We start from the raw sequence: 14,497 nt of genomic DNA, 5'->3' as shown, positions 1-14,497 counted from the left end.
TTAGTCACACCAATTTTGGGATCAAAACCCGAATTACATCTACCTATTTTTGAATAGATCCAACGTAAGTGTGACCCCTAGGGAAATACGTTTTCCTTGGTACGGGTCCAAGTGTGCCTCTTTATTATACTTCATTATACTGTGCGGCTCTAAAATGTCCCCTTTTCCAGCCTTTGAACTTTTTAAGAGTTCAGTCTTTTTTTCAAATTCAAAATCAGCACTAAATAGGAAAAAAATACTATCTTCTGACGTTTGTTTATTGTTTGTAAATATTGCTTATATAACCGGTAGCACAAAACGGCTGATTTTAAAAAACTGAAACTGGGTCAAGTGAAACTTCAAATTAAAGGTCTTTCAAAACTACATTAAATGGTGTGTTGCTATTCAAAATCTATCAATTAATTTTTTGGAAAAACAACTATAAATTTGTCTTTGGTTACTTGTTTATATTTATCTTTTTATGATTTTTTTTAACCGAAGACTAAATACAAAATCAAAAACAAATCAATTTCCCATCAATAAACAAGTTTTTTCATTGTTTGCGTACTATTTAACTGAGTTTGTTTTTGCCATCGTAATTTTTTACCAAATTTGTAGCTGTTTTTCTCAAAAACTAACCGATAGATTTTGAATCGCAATACACCATTGAAAGTATTTTTGAAAAAATTTTAATTTGAGGTGTCACTTGACCCACGTTTCAATTTTTTAAAATCGGCCATTTTGTGCTATCAGTGACATGAACAACATAAAAAAAAAATAAAAAAATGCCAAAAGACACTATTTTTTGTTCAATTTAATGTTGCTTTCGAATTTAAAAAATAATGTTAAGAGTTAAGAGAATTTGCAATTTGGAGCCACATGGTACTAATCGGCTGATGATTGAACTGCATTAATTTGAAAACATTATTCTATTTAGAACTTCTTTCAATCGTAAATTTCTCATATAAGCAAAATTTAAAAAAGAGGACGGAACGTAAGAAAAGTTGGATCGGCGCAATAAGTCAACAAAAAGGGTTTTCTCTAAAAAACATGACGTCAGGGTTTATCTCCGTAGTTGGAATTAGAAATATGAATCTGTGCTTGAAAAGTTAAAACCATTATGAAGACCAAGGCCCTCTTTGGAATGTATTAGGAAGTTCAATTTGAATATTAGCGAAATTGAGGGACCACCACAAGAGGAAACTCCCTCAGTCTGCAAAAACCTCTATCCTAGAAAACGGAAATGATTTGCAAATCCCAATAATAGTAAACAAGGAGGTGACCTCATTACACTCGATGCAGGAGGTTTCCAGACCACAGCTTCCGTTAGTCTATACCCTCGATAGATTCATTTGCGCTTCCTCGAATACTTTTTATGGGAATATTCCATGGGACTCTACCTTAGAGCAATTTTCTTGTATCATAGGATTGTCCAGAAATAGTGCTCTGATTCTCTTGTTATCTGGGATGAGTATAACTGCGCCCTCGGCTATTAGTTTGAGTGAACAACAATTGTCCAACTATTGCTGTAATGGAATAAAGCACTTAGCAACGTTGCCCACTGAAATTTACCCTTCCTACCATTATATGAACTATTGCTGACAGGTTCAACATGACTAATAAATGGAAGCTGATGAACAAACACCAGCGACGTTCCCAATCCCTTATTCTCTAGTGCCCCTAGCTTATTTTTCACGTGCTGGTAGTTAGTTTCTAAGTGATCATAGTGTATTTTTTAACGTGCCCCCAGCTTATTTTGACATGCCCCTAGTTTATTTCTGCGTGAAAGTACTTTATTTTTTACGTGCTCGTGGTTCATCTCTACGTGCCTATGGTTTTTTATTCCACTGGAAAAGAGCTTAAGCGATTCCTGGATCGTAAACGGGCTAATTCTCGTTGCCACTGCTTTGGGAGTGCTTGCCAGAGGTAACAGTTATTTGTCAGTAGTACAGATCCGAAGAGGGTGAGGTTTTACGGGCCTCTGTTATTCTGCGCGCTGAAAACCAAGCTTAAATTTAGAAATTTTCTTTATTAAAACACTTCGATTTGGCAAATTTGTTTTAATTTTGTTGCGTTCTCCATATTGCACAATCGTTTGCAAGTTAGTGCCACAAACTCAAATTCGTGCCGGTCAGTTTACAAGACCAGGACACGAAGGTAAAAATTTCGAGTTTCACACCGCTTATTCCTAACTTTCCCTATGTGGCGAATTTGCTAAAAAACGCTTTCATCACGGAGTAAGAAATTTATTAGTACAGGATGGGTCATAGGAACCGAGCGTTTTTGAAATAATGATTGAATCATTAGTTTTTGATATATCATTTGTTTTTTATGATAGCAGCATGGTCGAAAACATAGCACTTTATAATCATGAACCGAAAATTGCATCTGGCATGTTTCCGAGCAGGGCGAAGTGGGCTGCTCTCTGTCGCTTGCCTCACGCTTTCAATGTTTTCTGAAGGACTCAGAGCATGTTGCGGTCGGGAGGCTTTTTTCCATTGTCGAACCTCCCGTTCAAAGATGGTTAACCCAACGCAAGGCTGTGTCAGGCGTGAGAACAGAATCGTTCCGATTGACATCGAATCTGCTGTGAAAATGACACCGAACTGCAGCCACAGACTTACCCCACCCAACAAAACAATCATAAACGAATATTAGATATTGTAACGTCCACGACGGCCCCATGGACGTAATTGAAAGATAATAATACAATGCTATGAGCCAAGGGATGAAATGCCCGTTGAAGCACAACAACCCTTCCGTTATAAACGGTCGAGTACTACACATTGATTCCCCCGTCGCGCCCTCTATTTTAGGACTTTCTAAGAAGTGATGCCACCAGAGAAAAACGTCTTTATTCAACAGGAACAAACTCCATGATATCTAGCGATTTTAATTTATTTGAAAACTGCCTCTTCACACGCCATTACCTATGAATATAGGAACAGGGGGAGGACCTATAAAATCCAGTTTAAATTATTACTGCCTCAAAACCAGCCACATCCACCAAAAGCATATTGCCCATTTTAATTAAACGGCTCCTCATATCGGTAGGCAATAATTGGATAACTTAACCTCAAATATTTGGAGTACTCAGCAAACTATTTGCATGTCCGTACCCAGCTCATGTCGAACTAGATAAAGGACTTAAAGTTGCTGTCAACACTTCGTCAGCCCAATCAATATCGTTCCACGTACATGAGTTATCGCTTAAGTCAGCACACTGTAAACGATTTCCACTCGTCTGCTGTCTAATAATTAGCCAATTTATGGAAATTTAAAGCGGAGCGTACAATGGAAAGCGGAATTGATTTTCTAGAGGCAGGAATTATATAATAACGGGACGTTGATAAACTGAGCCTAAGTTGACAAACACAAAACAAGATATGGCCCTCTTGTTATCGATCCGCCGATGGGGGTGAAAGAGACTCGGTTAATATACGAGTATGGGGCCAGTTAAGGCCATCATTTGCAGACTTCACTGAAGATTCATTGTTAGGGCTACGTTGTGTCGACTACACGAGTGCCGATGTACAAAGCGATTCTCGCGGTTAGACTATTCCATTCTGGCGGTTTACGTAATTAGTGGGCTACTAGTAATTTAATACCGTTACGGTCTCTGACGCGACGCCTCAAACGTCGATAAGTCGATGTCGACGAGTATTGCGAGAAAGCTGAAAAAGAGTGAATCATGAAGTTCCAATTTCCGTGAACCGGGCACAATCTACGACCAACTCGCACAGTTCCACTTAAATAAATCAGAATTGTCGCAATTGCTTCCGACATCGATTTGATAATTTATTTGCTGGCGGCAAAGTAACATGCTGTATCAACTTGCAGCGAGTCGTGGCATTTCGGCCAAGATCCTTCGGGCCTGTTACGTATCGATCTGCTCGAGGTGAACCTGATTTTGATATATTATTGGTTATGAACATCCACATTCGTGGCACTCACAGGCACGATTATTTAGATTTAAAAGAGAATGTCGTGCTATGAGAACAGATTGGATCGCGGGCCATTTAAAAACTCGTGTCCTTCGTCTGTTCAGGTTTTCATAGTTCCCATAACACCGGCAGTGCTATGCTCCGAATAGCTTTGCTCCGATGAGGCAATAGAGGTCTCTCAAGACGTTTTAATGTCGTGAAAAAATTACTTTTGTAGTAGTACTGCAGTGTCCTTAGTGAGATAATTTGTTGATTTGGGAGCAACTTTAAAACAAAAATTGAAAAATTCGCGTCGCTTTTCGGTTTGCTTTGTTATGCCACACGGCAGGTGTTAAACTGCTCAGTATTACGATTAGTGGATTTAACGAATTCGAAGTCCATGTATAAAGATACAAAGTGTTCGTTTCTGGAGCTCGACTATGAGGATCTTGGTGACCATATTACATACAAATTCAGTCAAATTGAGGCAAAGTTGCGAAAATAAATCTTTTCTCGAGCACCCCTGAAACTCATAAGAATGTTTCAAATTTTTTCTCTATGGATTTTTTTCAATTTAATAACGTTATTTTTAGCAGTTTTGCGTCTTCTATGTGTTTCACTGAATTTGCAATAATTCCTGTACTCCTACCTCCTTGACATGCGATCATACTTGACTCAACTCAGATAGAAGAAGCAGTTTGAGAATTGATGTTGGCCACGATTATTATTATGTAACGAAACAGAGTATTGACGGAACGGCATATTATTAGACGAGCATAAACCGAAGGTTGGCTCCGCCGATGAAGGAGTCTATGAAGATATATAATCCTCCCGAGGGAATAACACTCACTACACGCGAGTCCCATATTACACTTTTTACATGGCTAAACATTGGTTGTTAAGGTGTTCCTTCGATAAATGAAACACGACAAAGACACTTTGTTTTATGTAAAATGGACTGTATTTAACTTTGCACTTATATCAAAAGAATGAAAGAATTTTGGTCTAAGTAAAGAAGAGGAAGAATGCTTATTGGGCGGGTTACACAATATGATTCGGATCACATACCGACACCGACGCAGCTTTCACCCGAAACGGAGAAAAGGAAGAGCATAGAAGAGAGCGAAAATTGCTCCGATTATCCCTTAAGTACTAACCCCGAAGAATGCCAACCAGGGGCGCACCACCACCAAGAACCATTATAAGCTATGGCTACACCGAATCCCATAACTCGTGGCCATCCGGGGAATATCTATACTAGTCGCTTTTCTGGGAATATCGCGGGTCCAATAAATTGACCATCAAAGCAATAGTCCCTATAGAGAAAGCTTCCTTTGACTAGTAGCACATTCCCCAGCCAAAGCGTACCCTTAGCTTTGGCCTGATGGGCCATGTGGTCTGGCACCCAGATGGTATTCTCCGAATAAGTATCGCAGTACATGGGCGTAACTTAAGGGAATAAATGCCAATACATAATAAACCTAACATTAACAACAGTAAAAAATAAAAGGAAACAAAAGCCAATAACTTAGAGTCCCTAACATTGGTTGTTGACGCAAATTAGCTAGAAGTTCCATTGAAATAGTCCCGTTCAAAGAAGTCATTGTGGTCTACCTTTTAGAGGCATATCCCGACGCATAAAGAGGCTGTCAGTAAATTTTGTAATTTTTCAACTTTCCAAGATCTTCGTCCTGTCTGTTTGCTTCCAGAGCTTCACTGTTTTCCACATGTTTTTATTTTGACTAAAAAAAGCTAGTTTGTAACCGATGCATCGCTGAAGCAGCGATTACAAGGAAAAAATGCAGATGATTCAATTTTAAAAATGACACTTCGTGAAACCCCACTTTTTCGGGACAACCTGTTCGGTTGCCACTAATTTCACCTTCATTAGCCTCAATCCATGAAATTTGTGAAATCACAAATAAACTCACAGGAGTCAAGGGGGCTCCTAAACGGACACCCTGTATAGTATAATATTTTAAAATTTCACAATTGCTGCCGCGATGACGCGGCACTTGCCATTATGCAGATGGGAATTTTATTAGGTCTATTCGGGACAGACACATATATTCGCAGGGGCTCGGAGTATTTCGTGTTTATTACTAATGAAACGTGAAAGAATACACATTCTGTCACGCTCAACACTATTTGTTGCTCCGTGTAGATTAAGCATCAGTTGCTCATATACAGATGGTAAATTTACTATGTTCTTGAAGCGTCGTGGAAAACGATTATATTTAAGCAAAAGTGTCGTACACTGATCGCTAAAGTAATTGGGTCAAATTTTATATTTTTAGTGTTCTAAAGGTGCCATGTCACGCAATGAGTAAACCTATCTGCGTCCAGGCTGACTAGCACTAAAGAATCTCGGACAGTAGTGAAAAACCATTGAATTGAATTGTCAGTTTACAAGACTCATTCCCAGTTTAAATTACACCATCGAGTTTCGCGTTTCGTCGACGAAAACGAGACTCGCCGGCTTTCAGCCATGTAAACGAGAAGCACATTTTCTGCCGCTCTTAATAAATCGAAAGTGATTTATAATTTGGCTTTAATTCGTTCCGAAATTAAGGCAATTAACCGGCATTCCGGCCGCCCGCTCTATCTCTCTCCGTCACACTCGCACGACTCCGGTAATATTTCACGTATAAAACTTTATATATTGGAAATGGAAAATATTAATTCGGCGACTTAATGGCACTCCTCCGCACCCATATGGCACTTAATCACCGAAATTAGATCGGAAATAAATGGCAGTCATTAGGGAACGAGTGATTCTTGGAGACGCTTCCATTTACCACCTTGTTTTATGTTCACGGCGACGTTTTGGATTTGTTTTCTTTTGTCGTGCAGGTTTTAATGAGTAGAGATCGATTACTAGCTTGAAGGATCCTTAGGATTGTTTAAAATTCGGGCATCTTAGCACAGTGTTATGAACAAATGTCTAAAGCACTTTATATCTCACACCGTGTAGTGTTGCTCCTATTGAATCTTCACAGTTAATGGTTGCTGACAATAAAAGTTCGCTTGAAGGCTAGTCGAACCAGACATTCATAAATGTCATCTATCCCAAGTATTCCCGATTTTAAAGCAGTTGAGAAGCTGCTGACGTCTTCCAATTTTAACACTTTTATTCCTTATACAGGCTGTTTCCCAACTTATCGGACAGACTTCAACCACATATGCATTGTTACATTTGAAGTCCATTTATCAAAAAAAAATCCAATAAAAGTCCTATGGATGACGAGATAGACAATAATAAAAGTTTATTTATTCTAAGCTGCAAAAATTGTTTAAAATTGTTTCCATTAACGTGAACGCTAGTTTGGGCCAGTCGAATGTACTTGGGGCGGACTAGTGCGAATGTTTGTCCTGCTTGCCGCTACCGAAGACAAAAGGTCTGGACCGCCGTTGTAATTCGGTCTCACAATTCTTCACTATTTTGAACTTCGGTACGGTGGACCCCGTTTGTTAAATATCCCCATCGTAAGAAATCTAAAGGATTTAGATCTGAGGACTGCGGAGGCCAAGCTACTGGTCCACTCCGACCCATCCAACGTATCCTGTCTATGTGAGTTAAAAAATTTCGAACTTCTAAACGAAAATGTGCAGGTGTCCCATCGTGTATAAAGCATATACATGCTCGGACGGCCAAGGGCAAATCTTCAAGAAAAACAGGCAGATCATTGCCAAGAAACTCCATATTCCATGTATTGTAGACTACTGATCAAATGCATCAAAGTAAACGGCCCACTTAAACGTTAATCGACAAGGCGAAGAACACTTTCTTATTCAAATTTCCGCAAATTGACTGTTTTTCAAGCAGATCACAAACAGTATTGATAAAACGTTAAATACTGTTGCTCCCCTTTCAGTAATGGTAAAAACAAAGAATTTTCGGAATTTTCAGTCAATTTTGATGTGAAGGATTAACTTTAATACAAACAGATGAATTATCTATTACAATAAATAAACTTTTTATTATTGTTTGTCTCGTTATCTGTAGGACTTTCATTAGAATTTTTTGACAAATAGACTTCTTATGTAGCAATGCACGTGCGGTTCAAGTTTGTCCGACGAGTTGTGAAACACCCTCTATCCTGCCTACTGAAGTATCAGCACTGACACGCTGTTTCTAGTCTCAAACTCAAATGATTTTCCCATCATCTTCATGTATTCTTGTTCTTCAATAGGGATATTCGAACAAACAAGCCGAACAATTCAGAAGAGTTATTTTCTGTGAAATTAAGTGGCTGAATGTAGTTTTATTTTCGAAAAGTTTTAGTAGAGTTTGCTCATCTTTCAGGGAAAATTGGACGAAAATTTGAAAAGTGGTTGAATTCTAGAAGTGATTAAATAATAGAATTTCTGAACTTTCTAAGATAGAGTTTACGCAGCAAAAACAACCATTTTCCTCACAGTTTTTAAAATTAAATTTAAAAATAAACTGTGTGATATGAATTTATAATTTTTTAAATTAAAAGATTTAAGGTATTTCATAATGTAAAAAACTACAATTGTGTTAATTTTTTAGATTTAATTGAGTGCTCTTTTTTGCTTTTCGGTACGACATTATTATTGTACTAGATTAGCTTACAAATTCACAATCGCGAACACAGCTTCCGCGTTGCGGTATTAGAAAAAAAAGATGAAAGCCAGTACAGGTTTTGCCAACATTAAATACTAAAATCCCTTGATGGTAACCATGAGCGTACCCTGGATAGAGTGCCATTAACCGCGTCTAAACTCCCTGCACTCTTAAACCGTGGGGAAAATCCTTTTTGTTTTACATGCTGTCAATCGGCATTGGTACTGTATATTCTGCACTGATGCAGCATATTGCTAGGGATTCCCACGCCGACAAAGCAAAGGGCTGATAATTCTAATGCCGTCAAAGAGTAGTATAGAGAATTCTAATGTACACGATAAGGCTGGCCATGGGCATACCATAAGGGTGCGTCGTACTCTTGACCTTCTTGTAACATACACTTAAAACGAACCATCTACAGGGTGAGTCGGGAGGATCGTGCCAAACATCAGGAGCGTGTTGTACATGAAAAATAAATGTAAAAAAACTCAAATGTTGTTATCCGATTTTCGTTTGTTTGCAAGTTATAGCGTAAATAAAATTAAAACATAAAATTTGAAAAATTTATAAATTTCATAAGAAATTCCATAAATTAACGTTTGGATATCATAGTAAATGTTCAAAAATATTGCCATTAACTTCTAAACATTTTCGGCTTCGTCTATGAAGAGCATTCGTTGCGCTCCAGATTGTTTCATGTCTTTCTTTAATAGCAGCTGCAGCATTTCTAATGCGTTGAATTAGTGCATCTTGAGTGTCCACTTTTACTCTGTACACTTCAGTTTTAAACCAACCCCACAAAAAATAGTCTAGTGGTGTGAGATCTGGAGACCTTGGAGGACAACTAATAGGGCCACCACGACCAATCCAACGTCCAGGAAACGTTTCGTCTAAATGTTGCTTTACCTGTCGAGCAGAATGTGCGGGAACTCCATCCTACTGATGGTACATTTGGATTCGGATGTATATAGGAACATCCTCAAAAAGTCTCTGCAATTCATTTTGAAAGAAATGCAAGTAGTGTTCTTCCGTGAGGCGATTCTCCAAAATAAAAGGGTCAATTAAATAACTTTCAATCATACCACACCATACGTTTACTGAAAACTTATGTTGAAAATTACTTTCGACTGTTGCGTGAGGATTTTCTTCTGACCATACATGACAATTACGTATATTATTAATGTCGTCACGGGTGAATGTTGCTTCATCCGTAAAAAGAATGCTTGATACAACACCATGATTGTTATTGATCCATCCACAAAATTCCCTACGTTTAGCATAATCTCCGGGTTGTAAGTGCTGCCCTCTCTGTACGTGATATGGATATGAGCCTTGCTCGTGAAATGTGTTTATTACTCTTTTTTATGGAATGCTCAATTGAGTAGTAACTCTTCGTGAGCTGGTCGTAGCATCTTCTTCTACTAGATCCAGGATATTTTCTACTTCTTCCAAGCTTTGTTCAGTAGATCGTTCAGATGATACGTTGGCACTGGGAAGCTTTCCGGTCTCGCACAAATTGTTGAACACTCGGATAAATACGTTTTTAGAAGGATGTCTTTGATGTGGAAATCGTTGACGATATTCTTCAGCAGCAGCTCTAGCATTCGCATTATAAAAACCATAAACAAACACCATATTTGCATATTCTAAATTTGAATAAATGTTTGGCATCTTGTATCACTTTAATTGAATTCGAAAATAAACATCAAGCAGTATCAATATCACTAATACCAAAGGTACGTTTATGGTAAATAGAATCCTAGTTAAAAAATTTTATTTACGCTATAACTTGTAAACAAACGAAAATCGGATAACAACATTTGAGTTTTTTTACATTTATTTTTCATGTGCAACACGCTCCTGAAATTTGGCACGATCCTCCCGACTCACCCTGTATAGATTACATTAAATACACAACACAAAATTTCTGGAAGAGGATGTATTATATAATAAAGTTTCTAAGCAAATAGAATTTTTTTCGAAGTTTTTTCCTAAAAAAATTTTTCGGTTAACTCAAATTTTTTCAAATATTTGCCAATCTCTAAAATAATTTGACTTCAATTACCAGATTGTTTTAAGGCTTCCTCATGAAATTTAAAACTAAAGTTAGACAGTTCGCGAACCTCGAATTTTATTTTCAATTCATCTGACGTTTAATTGAATTTTCATACTAAACAGTTCCATTTTAATTTTCAGATTGACCCCAAAGTAGCATTCCCTAGAAGAGCACATCCAAAGGTGAGTACGACGTTCATATTCAGAAATATCGTCCACAAAATGTATTTCTGTTCCAATTCTAACGCCACAGAAATCCAATTCCCTAAATGAGACTGATTCGTCATCGGCAACCGAATCTATTCAATTCCATCACTATTTTTAGCAGGGGAATAAAGGCCACGAAAGGCAGTAATGAATAAGAATGAAGAATGAATCGGCATGAAACCTCATTCGTCGGTTGCACCCACTTTTACTTTTTACCCTACAACATAATCAATCTTTTAGGGAAAATTGGTTTACGGCCGCTCGTTAATAAATAAGACTTCGTGATTCGTGAAAGGTAAAAATAACGTCTGATGAGAATAACGGATTTGATTTAGTCTTAGTTGCTTTTTGCCTTTTTCTTCTACCATTGACGTAAGTTGATGTTTCGCTAACTTAGATTGGTATGACTGGCAAACCTTTAAACATCTAATGAATAAAAAAATGCTCATTTAGGTTTCATTTTAATTATAGTAACGATACACGAGCAATGAGGGACGCGAGTTTTCGAATTTAGTTGGTTCTTAAATGTTTGTAATAGTTTGGAATATTTCATATCCTCGTAGATTGAATCTTTGTTTTCCTATGGACAATAAGCGCTTAAGCCAGCCGGAAGGTCCCGCTTGTAATTTTGCAGAAGCACGTTCAAGGGTTATGTCTTGAAAGTCGAGATTGGCAAGTTGGGGCACTTACGGTGACTTAAAGACTTAGCAGAAGAACGGAAATTTTCTTTTTTAGTCCTAGGTGTGATTTATCTTTTAAAAAGGTATAGTCGCTGATATAACGTAAGATAATGTTACAGCGAAAGCTGTTGGGTTTACCATTTCATAGCTGCGCAAATCAGATGTAAGTATAAAGTAACGTCTTGTACTCGACATAGCATCGCAAAGCTTGAAAGAGAGGTGAAGATGTTTGGGCAGAGTTTTAAGAGCAAACGGAAGGAACATAATGAAAATATTATTAAACTGTACCACTCCTGCGAATGGTTTAATTTTCAGCACTAATTGCAGACTGACTTAATTATAATAATTTTCTGATGGTTTCTGTGCAATTTTAGAGCCCGAACCCGAGACTCTCTAAATAAATCCTGAAGATACTAGTTATTATAATCCCGAAGCTCATTTCCCACCAGCGCACTAACCCATTTATGGATCGCATTGTAATTTGAAAACTTCCTAACATTTTTCCGCCTTAACATGCTTTTAATTTAAAAAGTCTAGCGCAAGAACAAGGCAACTTTACCTCGGAAAGAACTCGGCGCTGTCATCATAGGAACTCACCTTAAAACGTATGTATTTATGTATTAAAAAAGTTTTCGTTGATAAAATTGTGCTCAACAACGGCCAAACAAGGAAGAGGGAATACCGTGCGACGTTCATTGGGTTAGTGTTTGCTTTAAGTACACAAAAAAGTTACACTCCAGAAGACCCAAGGAGGGGCGAAGCCCAAGAGTTTTGAATAATTTTCACATTGAAATTTTGTATAAATTCTCTCTTGTTAGATATGCGCATAGAAATCTTCCAGGAGGTTGCTCGAGAAGGGCTATTACTTTCGAGAAAGGTTTATGACCGATGGGATATACCTATGGGGTTTAGACGCTGCCAGAAATATGGACGTGATACTTGGGAGGAGGGGAAAAGTTATTATAACTTACTTGTTGCGATCAAACAACATTGCTGCGTAGTTGGATGTGAGATGTTGGTCGCGCTTGGTTGGCGCTGTAAGGTTGGCTTTGGATGTGCGAACAACCTGCACTTTGATTTTCTGCCAACCGTTTTTAATAATTGAAAAAAAACTCAGTTTTTTGCTGTTTTAAATAATGTTTTTGCATCAAGGTTGCCTCTAAATTCTTCTAAAATTGTACCATTTTCACGCATGATATGTGATAGCGTCCCTATGTCGAGATAATAGGATAGCTAGCATGTTGAGGACACTGAACGTCTAAAGTATTTTTATTGTCATTTGAAACTGCGGAAAAACCTTGCAACGGCATACATTAGAGGAATTCAGGACGTAGGTGTAACAGAAAATATAGCTCGAATTATTATAACAAATAATATGTTATTATTTAAATTAAATTTAAATACGGGTTTCATTATTCTCATTATCAGTGGAGGCACCATCGATGATCGGTAGATTAATTTTGGGCCAACTGGAAATGGTCCCTGCTACTTCCTATTATCTACACAGAGCACAGTTTTTCTGCACTGTGTCCACTAGCCTTCGTATCTCCTATAAAGGGATTGACCTCTACTTTATTTCCCAAGTGGCCTCCAAAAAGCCATATCTAAATGATACGTTCAAGTCTTTTATTTGTAAATAATTCACTAGAATAAATATACACTTGCAACACCAATACCCTCATAATAACACAATTAATCCTATAAAAAGTTCACATACAAAACTGTGAATGATTCATTAACTATGTAACACTACAAATGGGCAACAAAAAATCAATTTTAAACGCCCTTTGCCGGCGCCGCTGGTTTCAATTTGTTTACACCTGCGAGTACCGGTCTCTATATGGAGTGCCGGCGCATGTCAAATATTGATCGTTTCGCAACTCAGGCCGAGGCAATATTCATTTGGTTCGCTGGCTTGGGCTTCCGAAATGATACAGCGTTCGCTCATAAATATGAGAAGTAGTGATTCATTTAGCCCCGCGATATTTTTGATAATTTCTTCCATAGACGAGGTTCTCGACCTACACTGCCCCAACAAAGTCTGTGAACTGAAAGTCTTTAATTGTGGAGCAAATCGGTGAAATAATTTTTTTTTTCAAAAAGCATAATATATTTTGGAAACTACTAAGAACACGCTACATTTTAACATTTATACATAATTTTGTTATAAAGATTAAACTGGAAAAATAAACATATTAATACGTAAACACGAGCGGCACCGCCATAGAAGCTTTTGAACACATTAAAAATATTATTTAATTTAACATTTTCCAACAAAAATTATTTCTTTAATAATTAGTGGGACCTCCTTTATTTTTAATGACTTCTAAGAGACGTGAGTTCATGGCGTTTACTAATTTTTTCGTTATTTCTGGCGAAATTTTTTTCCATTCATCCAACAGAGCTATTTTCAATTCTTCTTTATTTTTAATTCCTCGTTTTCTTACGTTGCGACTGAGCTCATCCCACAGATGTTCAATTGGGTTCAAATCTGGAGATTGTGGAGGGGTTTTGAGTTGCCGGGGTGCATTATATAGAAGCCATTCTCGAACTTTCAGAGCACAGTGTTTTGGATCGTTACCTCGTTGAAATAGAAAAGACCCGGCCAGTTCTAATTTTCTAACACTTTCATTTAAATTACGTTTCAGAATGTCAATATAAATGTATTGATCCATTATACCATTAATGATATGCAAATTTCCAACTCCAGCAGCACTCATGCATCCCCATACTATAATTACACCTCCGCCATGTTTAACGCTTCCCACTAAATTTATTGGTTTTAATGCTTCGTTTTTTTTCTCAAAATTTTTGCTCTCACATCTGATCCATGCACATTAAATTTCGATTCGTCAGAAAAAATGACGATTTTTCAAAATGTTTGAGGCTTAGATACATATCCTTTTGCAAAGTCCATTCGACGCTGTCGGTTAATTTTGCTTATGTATGGTTTCTTGCGAGCAACACGGCCATAATATTCACTTGAATGTAATGTGTTTCGGACAGTTTGAGGAGTAGCACTCACATTATAATCAATTAATAAGTTATTGGCGATTTTTCCGGCA

General features: G+C 37.5%; 1 protein-coding gene across 4 annotated transcripts in view; it reads left to right on the top strand.

Moving 5' to 3' along the window:
* Positions 1–14,497, top strand: part of Rbp6 (RNA-binding protein 6) — a 513,430-nt gene that overhangs the window by 257,541 nt on the left and 241,392 nt on the right. For all 4 annotated transcript variants that reach the window (XM_066299645.1, XM_066299644.1, XM_066299643.1 and 1 more), the window contains one exon: positions 10,687–10,728. In XM_066299645.1, the coding sequence (XP_066155742.1) occupies positions 10,687–10,728 (42 nt within the window). The remainder of the gene's footprint in view (positions 1–10,686; positions 10,729–14,497) is intronic.

The sequence above is a fragment of the Euwallacea fornicatus genome, chromosome 34 (genome assembly GCF_040115645.1).
Source record: "Euwallacea fornicatus isolate EFF26 chromosome 34, ASM4011564v1, whole genome shotgun sequence".
In the NCBI taxonomy this organism is placed as follows: Eukaryota; Metazoa; Arthropoda; class Insecta; order Coleoptera; family Curculionidae; genus Euwallacea; species Euwallacea fornicatus.
This window is presented reverse-complemented; position numbering and strand designations above follow the sequence as displayed.